Here is a 16,662-nt window from a genome sequence, read left to right as displayed (position 1 = left end):
AAAATAAGGTCAATCTACTTGTTGTAATTAATTTTCTTATATACATCTAGGCAATTTTCCCAAAAAAAATTTACCCTATTAATTTTAGATTGCGAACTTGACTCAACTAACCTTTGAACCAGAGTTTCAAGATTCAAAAATGATGCGATGATCCAAATACAGGCCTAGAAACATACTAGGGGTGCTGCTAGAACAAGTGTGCTCCTTTAATTTGTTTCTTTGTTACCTTTGATGAAGAGAAAAGTTATAGATCACCAAAGTGGGCAATCTTTTGACGTTGCAGTGCCAAAAATTGCTGCTCTTTCTAGGACGTTGTTCCTAATTTTGATTGGTGGTCATAGACAAGTAGGTGCCCGCATAAGGCACATGTCAAACTTTAGATTCAATTTCTATTATGGGAAAAGAAAGCTATCTGGTCGCATGGCTCAAACATCTGGACAAAGAATCGTGCAAAAGTTCCACACTGTCCCCATGAAAAGGTGAAAATCCCGCCCACATTGATGCTTGAGTGTGCGACTAGCACGCGCATGCAAACTCTTAAGGCTCAATCAATGATCTCTTTCCTTTCAATTATTTATCTTTCCATATGATGATGACATACACCCTTATGTATGTCTATACCCTATCTTCATATTCTTGGATTTTATAACTGTTTACTCTTACCACTTGGTCAATTTAGACTGGATTGGAACTTAATATTAGGGGTGTAAATGAATAGCCGAAATCCTGTCCGTATCCTTGTCTGTATCCGTTTAGCACTATTTGAGTCCGTTTGAAAACTAAATGGATGTAGATATAGATAGGCTATAGTTATCTGAAAAGTTATATTTACATGTAAACGGATAAAATATCCGATCTGTATCCGTTTAGCACTATTTGAATCCGTCCGAAAGCTTATCGGATGCGGATGCGGATATAGCACTATTCGAACCGAATCCGATCCGTTTACATCCCTCCTTAATATGTGACGAGGGATATGAGGATCAACTTGTCTAGAAAATTTGGGCCTCATCGGAGCTACCACTTGATAGATATTAAACGTCAAGTGTGATTTTGTAGACTACTTAAGTGGGTAGATCCCCCACAATCTCCACCCCACCCTTCCCCCAAAAAAAAAATAAATAAATAAAAAGTGGGTATATCACAAAATAATAGTCTTTCTTCACGGGCCAATTGTCTCCGCAGTAGCAGTGTAGCACCATCATATATAATAAACCAAAGCAAATGTCTTATAATTAAAAAATAGAAAATATGATTATAGTTGAATAGCTACACGATATTTTCCACATTTAGTTGTTAATTTGTGATTTTCCACATTTAATTGTTAATTTGTAACGAAATTAGACTTTAGTGGATTACAATCGCAAATATCAGCATAAATAATAAAAAGTAAAGAATAATGTTCTATTTTATTTTTGGGTAAGAAATAATGTTTGGTGCTTCAATAATATATTATATATGATGGGAGATGAGTGAAAGGTAAAAGAAGATACAGCGTGAACCATGGTAGGGCATAGGTAAACCGTAGACTCGTATGAACCCGTAGAAGGAATCGTCGAAACAATATGACTCATATGGATTAAGATTAAAATTCTCTACAATTCCTTCATCTTGTGTTTGTGGTATTTTACAGTTTGGGCCCGAGAGTTCGACACATGGAAGATGCTTCAATCAACGGTACGACCTCGGTTGACGTAGTATTTTTTCTTTTTTTTTTCGAGTTTGACACCATTGAATGTCACATGTTCCACGTGTCAGGCTCTCAGACTTGCTTGAACTGCAAGACAACGCAACATTAAAGCACTGTAGAGGATTTTTTCCCGGAACATAAATAGGTCTTTACTTTTGCCAAGTATAAACCCGTAGAAGGAATGGTACCAATATAAGGTGGCACATCTAATTATGTTAAATGGAAGCATGATGTGGGAATTTTGGCTTGGATGTTTAGGATATGGTCTAAAGTATAGCTTTTCTAAATAAATAAATTGGAGCGAATTTATGGTTGGAACCGGAAAACTAAAATTAACCCTTTTTTTGGTTTGTGGTTTTCTTAGGCTTTTACATGTTTTAGCCTTAAAAGTTAAAACCTGTAAGAAACTCGAGACCGAGAAGGGGTGTCAATCGGTCGGTTTGATATGGTTTTAGTTAAGCTGAACCGTTTTGGATTGATAATAGGTTAATCTAAAACCAAACTTTTAAGCCAAAGGTCGTTTTCGATCCATTCCGTCTTTTCCAGGATACTGGTTTGGTTTATATATAAATATAAATAAAATATCAAAAAAATATATTTTGTATTGCCTTTTTTCAAGGTTTTCTCGATTTTTTTGGGTTTGTTATCGGATTCGGTTTTCTATCGTTTCGGTTTGTACCGATTTCATAAAAGGGCTGACAAAAAATGACCCAATAAGGGTTCATGGGCCAGGCTGCGCGTGGGCTCATTGGACTCATCATTAGTCAATTCGAGCCCAGCCCATCATCCTAGCTCTCTGGCTCCCTTTGACCTCTGCGGATTCCGTCACTATTCAATGCTAGCCTTTTCTAGGGGGCATACGGCCGATATCCTAGAATCTTCACTAACAGGGCACATGGAGTTAGGATTGGGGCCCTGGGGAGGGGGAGCATGGTTATCCATATCGGTCTTGGTCATACCAATATCGATACACATCATTCATATTGGGATGTATCGGATGGTTTTGCCCTCAATTTTAATTTTAAAAAATAATTTTTAAATAGATTTGACCTTAAAAAGAATCAACACGGCCAATCCAATGCCGATATTTATTCCATGGGGATAGGGGGAGGGGAATTGGTGGTGTTCTGGCAATGTATCTACTAAATGTAATGAAAATATCCTTGTCTAGTCCAATTGGTCCATCCATAGGTGAAGAGAAATTGCGTCGACAACATCTCCCACCAAAAATAAAAGAGAAGATTTTCCTTCAGAAGATTCCCCACATCATTCAAAGGTTCACAAACCCTATAGGTTTTAGTATGTTTCCCAAACTACCCCCAATACCCTGCTGCATGCATCTGAAGCCCTGCCACCGTGGCTAAAGGAAAACTTGGTCCCAAACAAAACGTATTTGATGTATAATGATAATGATAGCTCTGGGTCATGGGTTAACATATCCCGGCCCATCCCAGCCCATCCCGATTAGACTGGCCCAGGCAAACCAATATTACAAAACATCTTCTTATGCGTTCGCGCCAGGCGCTAGATGGACATCGGATAAGAGGAGCGGCTGACCTTGCTTATGTTTTTTTTCTTTTATGTTTTCTTGTTTGGTTGTGTCGCGTATGACCTTGTGAGTCTCTGGTGAACCGACTGGGAAGCTGGAAGGCTCCGTCTTTCGCCGCTTCCGTGTTCTCTTACTAGTGACAGATAGTAGATACTTGATAGAGTAAGTTCTCTCATATCTCTTTTTTCTTCATTTGTGGATTATACTGCCTTCTTCTCTGTTTTCCCGTGTTCATCTTCGTTATACATAAACTTTCATAAACTTATTGAATTCGAGTCTTATTGGATATTGTGTTTCAGAACCCTGAGAATCTCGGCTCTACTTCTATCCATGGATTTTGTCGCAAGCCCTTCTGTTGGTTTATCCATGGGCATTTGGGTTTGAGTTTTATGGAAACTAGTGAAAAGAAAGATGGATTTGGTAGTTCCTGCAAAACAAACTCCTGGGGATTTCTCGTTGGTTAATTCTGTTCAGAAGGAGAGTGGAAAGAAGAACAAATTTGGGACCAAAGTTGTAGCTAGGGTTCACTCTGATTTCAGTACAAACAGTTGTAGTTCTTTCATTAAGGGTTTTCCAGGGTATAAGGCCTGTTGCTGTATTTTATCCCCTGATGTTGAGGTGAGAAATAAAAGGAGCAATCGGGTTTTTGCAGTCTCCAAGGTAGAAACTATTAGCTCCAACGGAAAATTACCAAACCCGGTCAAACCCCCACATGGACATGTGGAAAATAGTCGATCCTCTTTGGCTTCTGGTCATTCTTCGCACAATTTTGAAGATTCTGAGAGTAACATTCATCTCCGTCGCCTGGTTAGAAATGGGGAACTGGAGGAAGGTTTGAAGTTCCTGGAGAACATGATATATCATGGTAACATCCCAGATATAATTCCTTGCACAAGTTTGATTCGTGGGCTCTGTAAGATAGGTAAGACTAAGAAGGCAACTAGGGTTCTAGAGATTCTTGAAGAGTCTGGAGCTGTTCCAGATGTTATAACCTACAATGTCTTGATTAGTGGGTATTGCAAGTCAGGGGAGATCGATGATGCTTTGCAACTATTGGAACGAATGAGTGTTGCACCAGATGTTGTTACATATAACACAATCCTGCGTAGTCTATGTGATTGTGGAAAGTTGAAAGAAGCAATGCAAGTTCTGGAACTTCATTTGCAGAAGGACTGTTATCCTGACGTTATCACTTATACAATTCTGATAGAAGCAACTTGTAAGGAGAGTGGGGTTGGACAAGCAATGAAGCTTTTGGATGAGATGAGGATTAAGGGATGTAAACCCGATGTGGTTACCTATAATGTTCTTATCAATGGAATTTGCAAAGAAGGTAGATTGGACGAAGCAATAAAGTTCCTGAATAACATGCCATCATATGGTTGCCAGCCTAATGTAATCACACACAATATCATTCTGCGTAGCATGTGTAGCACAGGAAGGTGGATGGATGCTGAAAAACTCTTGACTGATATGGTAGGTAAAGGTTGTTCACCAAGTGTTGTTACATTCAATATCTTGATCAACTTCTTGTGCAGAAAGGGTTTACTTGGTCGTGCAATTGATATTTTGGAGAAGATGCCAAAGCATGGGTGCACCCCCAATTCCCTTAGTTACAATCCATTGCTTCATGGGTTCTGTAAGGAAAAGAAAATGGACAGGGCAATTGAGTACTTGGACATAATGGTGTCTCGAGGTTGCTATCCGGATATTGTGACCTACAACACATTGCTTACAGCCTTATGCAAGGATGGAAAGCTTGATATTGCAGTCGAGCTGCTTCACCAGCTAAGCATTAAAGGGTGCTCTCCAGTGTTGATCACTTACAACACAGTAATTGATGGGCTTTCAAAGGCAGGGAAAATGGAATGTGCCATAGAGCTTCTGGATGAGATGCTTTCAAAGGGTCTACAGCCTGATATAATCACATATTCATCACTAGTTGCTGGACTCAGCAGAGAAGGCAAGGTTAATCAAGCAATTAATTTCTTTCACCAACTTGAAGAATTGGGCATTAGTCCCAATGCAGTCACATACAATTCCATCATCTTAGGCCTTTGTAAGGCTCGTCAGACTGACCGTGCTATTGATTTCCTGACCAATATGGTATCCAAGGGGTGTAAACCCACGGAAGTGACATATACTATTCTTATTGAAGGTGTAGCTTATGAAGGCATGGGGAAGGAGGCTTTGGAATTGTTGAATGACTTGTGCTCCAGAGGGGTCATGAAGAAAAGCTCTGCAAAACATGTTGCGTCAAGATGTAGGGTTGGTTCGAGAGGTTGGGTTTCTTGAGTCTTAGATGAGAGTGTATTACATCCTTGGATTTTGTTTTTCAAACTTGCTTTGAGGGTGATGCAGTAATCCTCTGGATCCTAACATTTTTTGTTGTATCTTGCTTACTTTTGATGTCAATTCAAGTTGAAAACCAGACTCAATTTTGCTAGACAACCCATGTAGTCTTATATGGTCTCCTTCAACTTATTAGTTCTACTTTATTCCTTATATGTCCCAAAGATGTATGTATGTTAGTTGTTCCTTATTTTCTCCCCCTAATATAATACACAGTCATTTATTCATGCCTTTGCTCATGTTTCTTGTGAGTATGAATTACTTTTATTGGCCTCGTATCATCTTTCAAGATTTACTGAAAGAATGTAGTGGACACTTAAATTTTTCATTGCTTTTTTACCTTGTAAGAGTGAATAGTTAGCAGTTCCTTTTGGCTATTCCTGCAATGTATGTTATTTAGACCCAGATTTTATCTTTTCTTCCTTTTGTAGGTTAGACCTAGACTCAGTTTGTGCCATTTGTGGTAACTTTGGATGATTAAATGCTTTGCAAGACTGTTATTTTTGTTACCCCCCACCAAAAAAAAAAAAAAAACCATTGGAGTAGGTCTATGGTAGATTTGCCAAGGACAGAATAGGCTTGAGCAGAGTATGACAGCCCAGAAGCAAGGAGACATTCCTTGGGCAACTTACCTTATACACATTAGAACCATATAAAGTGTTGAATTGTCAACAACTGAGATCGCTTAAATGTTGTGTCTAAAAATTTATTGAAAATATCTTATCCTCTTAATACAAGGACATTGGAGATTGTTCAAAACATATATCATATTTTCATAATGGAACAGAAATTAATATTTTGAAAGCTTGTAGGAATATGCTAGCTTTAACACATTGTTCTTCCTTCTATGCATAGTTGGTTTGTAAGCATGAATAGCATTTCACTCCCCACCCCAACTCCCCAAATAGAGAAGAAAGGCAAGGAAAATTTTGTATAAGTTCTAGTGGATAAAACCCAGAAGACCTGGACCTTGTGTTTAAGGAGGTTCTTAAAATGTTATATCTATGAGTGTGACAGCCCTCTTGTGAGTTGTTTTAACACCTGGGAATAATAGGTGGTCCTGACTCCTGATAATGGTCCTCTGTGGAACTTTGTATCTAAATGCATTCATTTCCTCACATTGAAGTTCTTTGCTTGCTCTACGGGGAATCATCTTCAGTCCACAGACTAAATTATGAGGAGGCTTACTGACAATTAATTGGATGGAAGTGATTGCTAACCACGAACCCTTAGGAGTTGTTGCATTCAACCAAAGATTTCCTGTCATTGACTTCCAGTTTCAGCATCCCATTCCAATACAGGCTCCAGTCAGCCAACAACTAGCTTGCGAAGAGTTGGCAGTCTGGGGATCTGTTGCTCCCAGGATGTTCACTTGTTTCCGGTGTTTCCTTCGTATGTATGTGTTTTTCCTTCTTTCATTATTGTTTTTAGACATAAAGACCTTGCAAAATAGAGTTTATTTAAGACAGGAAAGCTGAAAGTCTTAATTCAATAGCTTTTACATTCTGCTTATGCCAGATAATCAAGAAAAATTATGGGGGGGGGTGTTCATCTAGTATGACTATCATATCAATTATCATGTGGATGAAAACAGGGGAGGGATGCGAGGCAAATTCAATGGTTGATGCTGTAGATGAAATCACAGATGCAGTAATTGTGAGAGAACATTTATGTTCTTCTTAGGCGTTTATATAATGTTGAGACCCCTCCCTTTTGTTTTGCTCCTTGTTTTTTTGTGGGAGGGGGGTTGAGGAGGAGTTTTAACTTGCCTTGGAGATAGCTGTCAGCTTCTTCTTGTTCACTCTAACTGGACTTTGGGGGTTGACGAGTTTTAAGTTGTCTTGGAGGTGGCTGTCAGCTTCTTCTTCTTGTTCACTCTAAATAGACTTTGGTTTCTCATGATGTGCCTGTGGGGGAGGCATTTGCCCCTTCATACAAGGTTCAAGTAAGCGGAGTTTCCGATCCCAACTCTGCCGGAATTGGCTGAGAATCAGTAAAAAATGGTCAAAATCGGTTTGAACCCTAAAAGTAGTCCGAGTTATCGGATCCAGCTGATTTCAATCCGTTTCTGATTCTTAAAACCGTGCCTCCATAAGATAATGACCCTAACCTTTGATGTTGTCTTGATAAGATATTCTTGTGTCCAACCTTAAAGGCTAAAACTACTTCCAAGTAAGTAACAAAAAACCTCAGATTATCATTGCTTGCAAACTGGTTCATATGCTCTACCCCGATTCAATCTAGTTTCCTCTTAGAGATCATTGGATTGAAAGTGGTGGGACCAAATGAATTCACTTATTCCTATCTGATGATAAGAAAGTCTTACAGAGAGGAGTAGTTGGGGAATGAAAGTTAGAGCACGTTAAAGCACCAATTGTCTAAAATTAACCTAGAATGCATACCAAACATAGCCTTACAACAGGTTAGGGCCTTAATCGAAAGATTCCTAAAATCAGGGGTAGATCAGTAAATACAATTCGATTCCATCCCTAAAAAAATGAGAAGACATTAAAAAAAAAAAGTCGCCCACGGCGGCGCGATGTCAGCCAGTAAAAATCTCGACTGAGACTAATTAATCATTAAATTGAAATCTTCAGTAACACTCTATTACTTACCAAACTTTTCAGCATCGTCGTCACACATTCAAAGGCTGCCAAAGATTCTCCTGTCCATTTGGAATGTGCCCTAATTTTATAGGGTAAAGTACACGTACCCCTCTAATGCACCCAATATTCCTTGTACCCCTAAGCGGCTCAATATTTCACGTACCACTTTTCAATATTTCACGTATCACTTCTGCTTTACACCCCAAATGCCAGATGGGTCCAATCCGTTAAATACCACCATTTGATGCCAAAATTTTGAACATTTTACCCTTTGTTCCATTTTCTTAAATGTAATAAGACTTAATTACCCTCACTTATTTGTTGCATTAAACTAATTGAAAATGATTATTTTACCTTTTGTTTTATTTTTATAAATGAAAAGATCTAATTACCCTCATTTATGTATTACCCTAACTTAATTTGAAAAGACTATTTTACCCCTAAATATTTGTTCCTAAAAACCCCAAAATGCCCTCATCTTCCCCAAATCATCATCTTCTTTTACATACCCACCACCACCGCCGCCACCGCCACTGCCACCCACCATTGGCGTTGGGTTCTAAGACAAATGAGAGAAACAGAGAGCAGCAGAGTGAGGGAGTAAAAGAAAAAAGGAGCACTGAGACGAGAAAGCTCGAAGCTTCCTTGAGCCGGGGTAGAAGACTCTCGTCCGACATCGTCTTCTTCTTCTCCACTTCTCTTTTTATTTTGATTTCTTTTCTTACCATCTCCATCGCATTTCTGAGACCTACCAAATCCATTTGTTTTTTGTTTTTCCATCTTTAAACCCCAATCTCCAATACCCTATTCTCCCTTCTCCATCTAAAAACCCATCTCCGAGAGATGAAATCCCTCTTCTAATCTCCACCGAACCCACTTCTTTTTCTTCAATTCCTATTTTCTAGTTTTTATTCCATATTAAACCCCACCCATCTCTTTTCTCTTTCCACTCAACCAAACCCAAATCCAACACCGGAAACCTTTTTTATTTTCTCCTTGATTACCCCAGTCCCATAACCAGAACTCCATCGTCCCATCTTCTCCCTTCTCTCATATTCTTCACCCTTTTTTTATTTTAAGTATTAATATGTCTGTAATAATTCTCAGTCGCTGTTACTTGAAATTTCTGCAATCGGACGTGGGTCTCCATTCATCTTCTCAGCAAAGGTGTTCTTCGTCTCAGTGATCGGTTGTTGCAAGTGTCGGATCGAGGAGAAGCAGGCTTGCAGGGTTCCAGATTTTATTCAAAAAAGGGTTCCCTTCAGTTCACGGTGGCAGCGGCGATTATCGATTGTCGAGTTGGGTGGCAGTGGTAGTGGGTATGTAAAAGAAGATGATGGTTTGGGGAAGATGAAGGCATTTTGGGGTTTTTAGGAACAAGTATTTAGGGGTAAAATAATCTTTTCAAATTAGGTTAGAACAATACATAAATGAGGGCAATTAGGTCTTTTCATTTATAAAAATAAAATAAAGAGTAAAATGATCATTTTAAATTAGTTTAGGGCAACAAATAATTAAGGGTAATTAAGTCTTTTCAAATTTAAAAAAATAGAGCAAAGGGTAAAATGGTTAAAATTTTGGCATATAACGGTGATATTTAACGTATTGGACCTATATGGCATTTGGGGTGTAAAACAAGGATGATACGTGGAATATTGAGCCGCTTAGGTGGATACGAGGAATATTGGGTGCAGGGGGTACGTGTACTTTACCCAATCTTATATACTACCAAAACGATACACTTCCATTCACTCAAAACCTCTCATATATTATCCCACCCACACCACCTTACACACGCGCGCACACCAGTACCCATCAAGGAATAATCAATCAAGAATGATCCAAGAATCATTCTTCTATTTCCATCGACGAACCTCTTTTCCCCAATTCAAGAAAGTTAAAGTTAATAAGGTCATGGAGAATTCTTCATCTCCCAAAGGAACAGATGGAATTGGCTTTCTTTCTTGCTGGGGTCGCCTCAAACTCAAGCTTCCATGGCGGAAAAGATGGAGCAGACAAAGGAGTAGTTGTGGAGGTTTCAACTTAATCACTGCTGTCAGAACCAGTCCACGGAAGCAGCCAGGTCTGGGTTTCAGGTATGATCCCTTAAGCTACGCCCGGAACTTCGATGAGGGTTGTGGGGATGAAGATAATGAAGACTCATCTCACCGTGGTTTCTCCTCCAGGTTTGCTGTTCCTTCAGCAAAAGCGCCTATGGAGACTAGTTATTAACAGGTTAGACTCTTAATTAGTATCAAAAGATGTGAGTTCTTGGGAAATTTTTACTGAAATTTCACTTGAGAAATGAACTTGGCTGGTGGATTTGTAATTCTTTATCCACTGCAACTATGTAATTTGTATAGGCAATTTGCTTCTAAATCTTTTTTCTTTTTTTTGGGGGGGGGGGGGGTAAATTCTCAATCAATTTTCTTACTTAATTTTATATTGCAAAAGGTTTCTTTCCCACTAATCTCTTTATATGGCCCTCTTTCTCTCAATTCAAGACTACTGGAGCATCCACCACCATTAGAATCATCTAAATTCCATTCATAGTTAATTATGGTGGATTCAAGTTTAGTTGAATTTCATTAGATTCAATCAAGAAAATATTGATTTAATTGATATAAACTGGATCCAATTAGTTAATTTTAATAAAATTCATACTATTTGTTTGAGGAATTTTTGGTTAAGAATTCTGGTTGTTTTAGTAAGTAAACTTTACTTCATACATAACCCTCCTCCCATATACAGCTTAGTTCCTAAATCTGAATTCCACCGCATTAGTCTTTTTTCTTGCTGAACTTTTTCATATAATACAAGATACTTAAGTAGGTAATGAGATGAACTGATTGAAACTGCCAAATATTTCATATAGATACAACATCGAATCCGAAATTTCCGTAAAGGGTGATGCATGTCTGGGTGATTCGAACCCCAAGAGGCCAAGTCTGTCTTGCGGGAAGTTGGTGTCACAGCATCAACTCCAGCATCCTCTGCTCTTATAAATCTTGACAAGTAATGGCACTGCCTTAATGCAAGTAACAGTTTTTTAACATAAAAAGTAGCAAATGTCAACTCTGGAACCTATGTATGGATTCAAAGCTCCAAAGCCATAGATCAACTTATAACCACAGAGGTCATGGATAATTCTTCTTCCCTCCTTCTCAAAGGCCATAGATCAATTAGTAACTGTGTATGTTGTTTGTGGTAGAGAAGCAGAATTTTTGGTTTGGTTAAATTAATAGTTCAGAAGGCAGGACAGCCATCAACCACCACACCCTTGGCGGTGGGGCAAGTAGCCAAATCACAGTGATCTCCTTCCGAACCCCACCAAGTGATTGTTCTATTCTCCATATTCAATGTGAAATACAAAACCACAGCCATGCAAGCCAACCCGCAATCTAGAGCCGCCGACAGAACATAGTTATATCTTTGCCACCATCGTTTCCGGTACCGGAAAATGAAGAAATTGAAGAAGGTTCCCACTATAATCCAGCAATTGTAGTTCAATGCCGTAGCTGGTGGCATCATAGCGGTTGCTCCAAGGAGGACTGGAAGGTTGATTAAACGTATCCAAGACTGCTTAGGGAATGCCTTGTGTAGAAACCAAACCAAAACTGGACCAATGAACCCTCCAAGGAAGAACCAATTGAGTTCACCATAGTTTCCAAGACTACCAAAAATCCTTTTGGGTCCGACCAAACCCCAGATGACTGAAGCATCGAAGAAGACACGGTCGTTTGGGCATGTCCAAGGACTGTTGGGAGGTAGCAGGTCATCGTTACACATGTTATGGACAGAATCCAGAAGCCACCATGCCACCCTCAAGTTGACCGTGCCGGCAACTATAGTACTAATGAACTGTTGTAGATCCAGAGGAATTAATTAAAACTAGTAAAAACCCAAATTAACTAGATCCAGATCTTCTACGGCGTGCTGCCTGTGCAGCGTACACTGGGCCGTGCACATAATGACCACCTTACCCTGCTAGGGGAAGGCGTTTGGGCAAGGGTAAGGCGGTCATTGCGTGCACGGTTCAGTCTGCGCCACTTAGGCCGCTACGGGCAGTGCATCGTAGAAGATCTAAATTGAATTAACCAATTAAACACGATTGGCGATTAACTTAAATTAAGAAAACTTGTAAGTATCTATCTGTCGATCTATATGGAATGGAAAAAGTTACCTGAACTAAAAACATCGATCTTGGAGGTACCTTCATGTAGTGGCCTAATTTGAAGTCACTTAGGAAGGAGATGGCTTGTCCCATGCTCAAATATGCATATGTTTTAAAACAGACATTGGCAATTGGTCTTCCTGGTAAGATAACACCCATTACATACTCTGTGATGACGTTAAGCCCCGGTGACTGCAAAGTATAGAATGAAGTATCAATTCAGTGAAAAAAAAACTTGGAATTGTTGGAGGGTCTAGCTCTTTCCCAAATCCTTTAGGCATTAATAGTTCCTCAATATGACCTAATATATTTAGGGCAAGAGATCTCTGCTTGGTCACATAGTCTCTACAATAGCGTCAGGACTAATGGAGGAGCACACTTGAGTATCTACCCAAGGAACAGAGGTATCATTTCATGGTGCCTTATGAGAGGGCGTAGGAAACAACACCAAGTATAATCTCCCCCTTGTGTAGCTTTGGCATACCTAACTCTAAATGTGGAGAGACAATTCAAGGAGGATAATAGAGATACCTAGACACTCTGATATATACCATGTACTTAGAGAGTATACGTTCAACCTAAATTCTTTTAAGGCACTAAGTGGAGATAGCTCTTCAAGTATATAAAGACATCAAAGACTTGAACAAATCGATGTGATAATGTAACACTACTACTTGACACATTTCAACAATATAATTCTAGTAAGAAAAGATTGATACCATAAGTTGTAAATAGGGATGTCAAATTTCATTCTGGGTAGGTCGAACCAACTGAATTCGACCGGTTCAGCTCAGACTGAACCCTTATTGGGCCAGCTTCAATTTGGGTTTTATGAAACCACCCAAAAAAAACCCGGTATGCCAACATAATAAAAAAAAACGAACTGCATCGGATTGAAACCGACCTTTGACTTTAAGGGTACGGTTTCGGCTTTGCCTATTACCAGACTCGATGCATGTTGAATGTGTTTGGGTTTGGGTAAAGTATTAAGTAATTACCACATTAGTAGTGGCTGTTATGATGCTGATGGGAAGGGTGAATATTATGGCAAAGCCAGAAGCAAAGAGGAGACCCCACCACGGCATTTGAACTTGATCAACCAGCACGGTACAAAGCACAAGAGAGACCACCATAGTTACTATAAGCAGCACATAAAACCACCATTGGGGTATGTCTTCGTACTTCCTCATCAATCTAGTATGGATGTCCATCTTCCCCGCATTAGAAGCACGGTATCGTTGATAGATCTCCCTGCATGCCAAAAAAACTGAATTAAAAATTAAAAACTGAATTGAAGAACAGATAGAGACGACGACCAATATTGTTTTAATTTTAATTAAGTAGTACGTAATTAATTACCTTCCGTTAAACAAGGCCACATGAGTAAGGGTGGAAGCGATGGTGGCGAAACCAAAACCATAAGATAGAGCAAACCACATGGGGAGATTGATCCGTCCTTGCTTCTCATATGCTGGGATATCAATCTCGAACTTGTCGTTAACAATGGCTGATATGTTATATCGTTCCCCATTGGATGTAAACAAATGAGAAGAGAATATGGGGAATCTTTGGGCGTTAAACAAGTCAAAACCCCAATAAGCTATGGGCACGGCTATGTAGACGAACAAGGCGTAGCCGAAGAAGATGTTAACGATGGTAAAGAAAGGACTAACTAGAGGGCTATAGAAGAAAGAAGCGACGCCGGCCCAGTCCAATGTAAACGCCCCAAGTCCTAACCCACTCATGCCTGAACCAAGTTGCTGTGCGGTGACGGATTTTTTAAATACCCAGCAAACCCATGAGATGCTTGTCAATGTCGGGAACAGAAATCCAGGGACGACGTACCAGATGAAGCTGCACATGAATGCAATCAGGAAGAACCTTGCCCTTGTATTCCGTACCTTTTCTTTCTCATGCAGAGCCCTATTTTCATTTTATTTGTCAATACTACTGAGAGGTCAAAATCGTCTAAAAAAGAATTTTCATCCAGTTTCTCAACTGGAGAGGAGATAATTTTCCGAGAAACCACAACAATAATACAAAAAGAAAACATACCGGAAGAGAGAAACCTGTACAAGAGTACCGGGCCACCACATATGGCCCGGATCAATCACGTACTTTCTTACTAGCCCCGCCCAACCGTATCCTAGTACCTGCTCCATACACACATATATAATATTTATTAGAAAAAAATACAGATTACAAGAGCTGAGACATCAAAATATATTAAGTTAGTCGGTATTGAACCAATGGTCCAACCGGGAGTCTTCTTGGTTAAGCCGTTAACCGCTAGTCTGCTAGCCACATTGACAACATGCATAACATACAGATTATAGAGGAGAATCTATTAATTAAATTAGTTGTAAATTAAAGGTAAGGTGGAGTCCAGTCATAGTCAATCCGAGGCCACAGTCTAGGCCCGGCCCAATCCCATGGCCTGAAAATCCTAGCCCAGGATTTGCTAGTCTTAGGGCAAAGCTTAGATGGTGGGCTTTGGGACAGTGCCCCAAATTCTCAACTAAAATTTATTGGATAGGCATCCGAGGGGACCGCCACTGGATGTGCACCGTCACCCCCGTCAGTACTGAATTTTCTCCTCTCAAGTTTCCTGCCCGTTTAGGTGCGTAGGTTCCTCTCATAAGAGAGGCAGAAATGATGATCTCACCCCACCCGGGCAGTGTGTTTGGGCAGGGATGAGGTAGTCATTTTTGCCCCTCCCATGAGAGGAACCTATGCACCTGACTGGGCAGGGAACCTGAGAGGACAACGAAGGATTTTAATACCATCCGAGGTCTTATATATATATATATATTTTGTTAAATAATTTAGTAATTGATAACTAGAATTTCCATTTTTAAGAGAATCCGAATCTTTAATAAGGAATCTCTCAACCGATCTTAGAAAAAAAAGCCTCCTCTGCACGTACCAACAGGTGACAGTACATGTAAGAGCCAATCACATTTTAATTTTGTTTTTATAAAAACCCCTCTTACATGTGCGTTCACATGTAGGTACGTGCAGATGATCCATTCTCTTCTCAATTCATGAGACTCCGCCTAAGGAAGCGAGGTCTCGTGATCAAACCTTCGTCGCTGCATAATTTCTTGGGGCCACCTGCCTGAGGCTCACTAGGGCCCAGAAGCTCCCGATTCGTGCATGGCGCGGGGTCATGTACGAGCCCAGGGGGGATTTAGTCGACCTAAAGTCGGATACCCCTCCTGTCTCCAAAAAAACCAACAACAAAAAAAAAGGTTTGAATAAGCAAACCTGAGTTGTAACAACGAGTAACCAGGCGGCGATGAAGGAGATCTTCCTATGATAGAAAGCCTTGACAATGTTAACGATGCCGACGGCGTAAGCAGTTCCATTGCCGAAAGCACAACCAGCGCTAGCGAATATGGTGATGAGCACATGCTCCTTCATGTTGAAGGGCCCCGGATTAAAAGAGAATTCCCTCGAACCAAACCCAGGAAGTCGGAATTTGGAACGGGGAAGAATAGAAGCCATGAGATGGCCGATGGGAAGAGTCCCAACTTGAACCGTGAGCTGGGTTATGATGAGGGGTTCTGTCCGGTATGAGAAGAACTGGTTCAGGAACGACAGAAAAGCACAGGATATCAAACCCAGAAACCACATACGGAAGGTCCATACTGGAAGGGATGGATCGTCGGTGTTGCTCACCGTCAGCCGTACTTGTTCGATCGGCGACAACTCTTCCTCGTCTATATTATTCTCTTCCAACCCTCCTTCCTTACCCATTTTTCCATTCTCCTCCTTCGGCATCGGCGTATCCATTTCTACAACACTATCGACAGAATTTCGAGAAGAATCTCTTCAGAATTTCGAAGAGAATCTCCTCACCCAGGAGAGAAAGCGCGACTGGGTGGGAGAAAGATGGGCAGGACAGAAGTGCGAAGAGACGGGAGGAGTATTAATAGGAATTAGAGAAAATAATAAGGACCCTCTATTAGTTGAAAAGTTGGTGTAATACAACGGTCTATTTATAGTAATTACTGGACTATTAATTTGAGAAATAACTTCCTCCGCTCAAATTGGTGGACTAGCGATGTACCACACCGATTAAGGTATCGGTATCGGTATCGACCATGTTCAATGTATTTCTATAACCTTAACTCAACTACTAAGTACTAGCTAAAAATATCCCTAATAGGACACTTAACCCTAAATCTCGATAGAGGAGAGAATCTCTTATGGGGGCCGTATTTCCGTCTAGGGGTGGGTGATCATTTCACCTACTCTCATGTGTCTGAGCGCAACTTACGTCCCGACA

The 16,662-nt window shown here is 40.2% G+C and overlaps 2 protein-coding genes across 3 annotated transcripts; one reads left to right on the top strand and one right to left on the bottom strand.

Annotated features, from left to right (window-relative positions):
• The first annotated feature begins 3,332 nt into the window (after positions 1-3,332).
• Positions 3,333-5,744, top strand: LOC122658541 (pentatricopeptide repeat-containing protein At1g09900-like). Its single transcript, XM_043853549.1, has 2 exons — positions 3,333-3,401; positions 3,539-5,744. The coding sequence occupies exon 2, from the start codon at positions 3,651-3,653 to the stop codon at positions 5,532-5,534; it is 1,884 nt and encodes a 627-aa protein (XP_043709484.1). The 5' UTR covers positions 3,333-3,401; positions 3,539-3,650; the 3' UTR covers positions 5,535-5,744.
• Positions 5,745-11,412: 5,668 nt separating this feature from the next.
• LOC122658540 (oligopeptide transporter 4-like) lies at positions 11,413-16,160 on the bottom strand. Of its 2 annotated transcripts, none has more exons than XM_043853547.1 (6): positions 15,639-16,160; positions 14,427-14,524; positions 13,731-14,294; positions 13,370-13,622; positions 12,381-12,563; positions 11,413-12,058 (listed from the first exon to the last, which is right to left on the bottom strand). In XM_043853547.1, the coding sequence occupies exons 1-6, from the start codon at positions 16,152-16,154 to the stop codon at positions 11,444-11,446; spliced, it is 2,229 nt and encodes a 742-aa protein (XP_043709482.1). In that variant the 5' UTR covers positions 16,155-16,160; the 3' UTR covers positions 11,413-11,443. The 2 variants fall into 2 exon arrangements, with proteins under 2 accessions (XP_043709482.1, XP_043709483.1); XM_043853548.1 differs by having other exon boundaries at positions 12,381-12,566; positions 13,373-13,622.
• Positions 16,161-16,662: the final 502 nt, after the last annotated feature.

This window comes from Telopea speciosissima, chromosome 4, assembly GCF_018873765.1.
Source record: "Telopea speciosissima isolate NSW1024214 ecotype Mountain lineage chromosome 4, Tspe_v1, whole genome shotgun sequence".
NCBI classification, from domain to species: Eukaryota; Viridiplantae; Streptophyta; class Magnoliopsida; order Proteales; family Proteaceae; genus Telopea; species Telopea speciosissima.
Note: the sequence above shows the minus strand (reverse complement) of the source record. Positions and strands in the feature narration are given on the sequence as shown.

Excerpts from the sequence above, each read along its gene's own strand:
- LOC122658541 (XM_043853549.1), top strand. The coding sequence starts at position 3,651 with ATGGATTTGGTAGTTCCTGCAAAACAAACTCCTGGGGATTTCTCGTTG.
- LOC122658540 (XM_043853547.1), bottom strand. The coding sequence starts at position 16,154 with ATGCCGAAGGAGGAGAATGGAAAAATGGGTAAGGAAGGAGGGTTGGAA. Across the intron at positions 14,295-14,426 it reads GTACAGGTTTCTCTCTTCCG|GGCTCTGCATGAGAAAGAAA; the intron begins GTATGTTTTCTT and ends AAATGAAAATAG. Across the intron at positions 13,623-13,730 it reads GTGGCCTTGTTTAACGGAAG|GGAGATCTATCAACGATACC; the intron begins GTAATTAATTAC and ends TTTGGCATGCAG.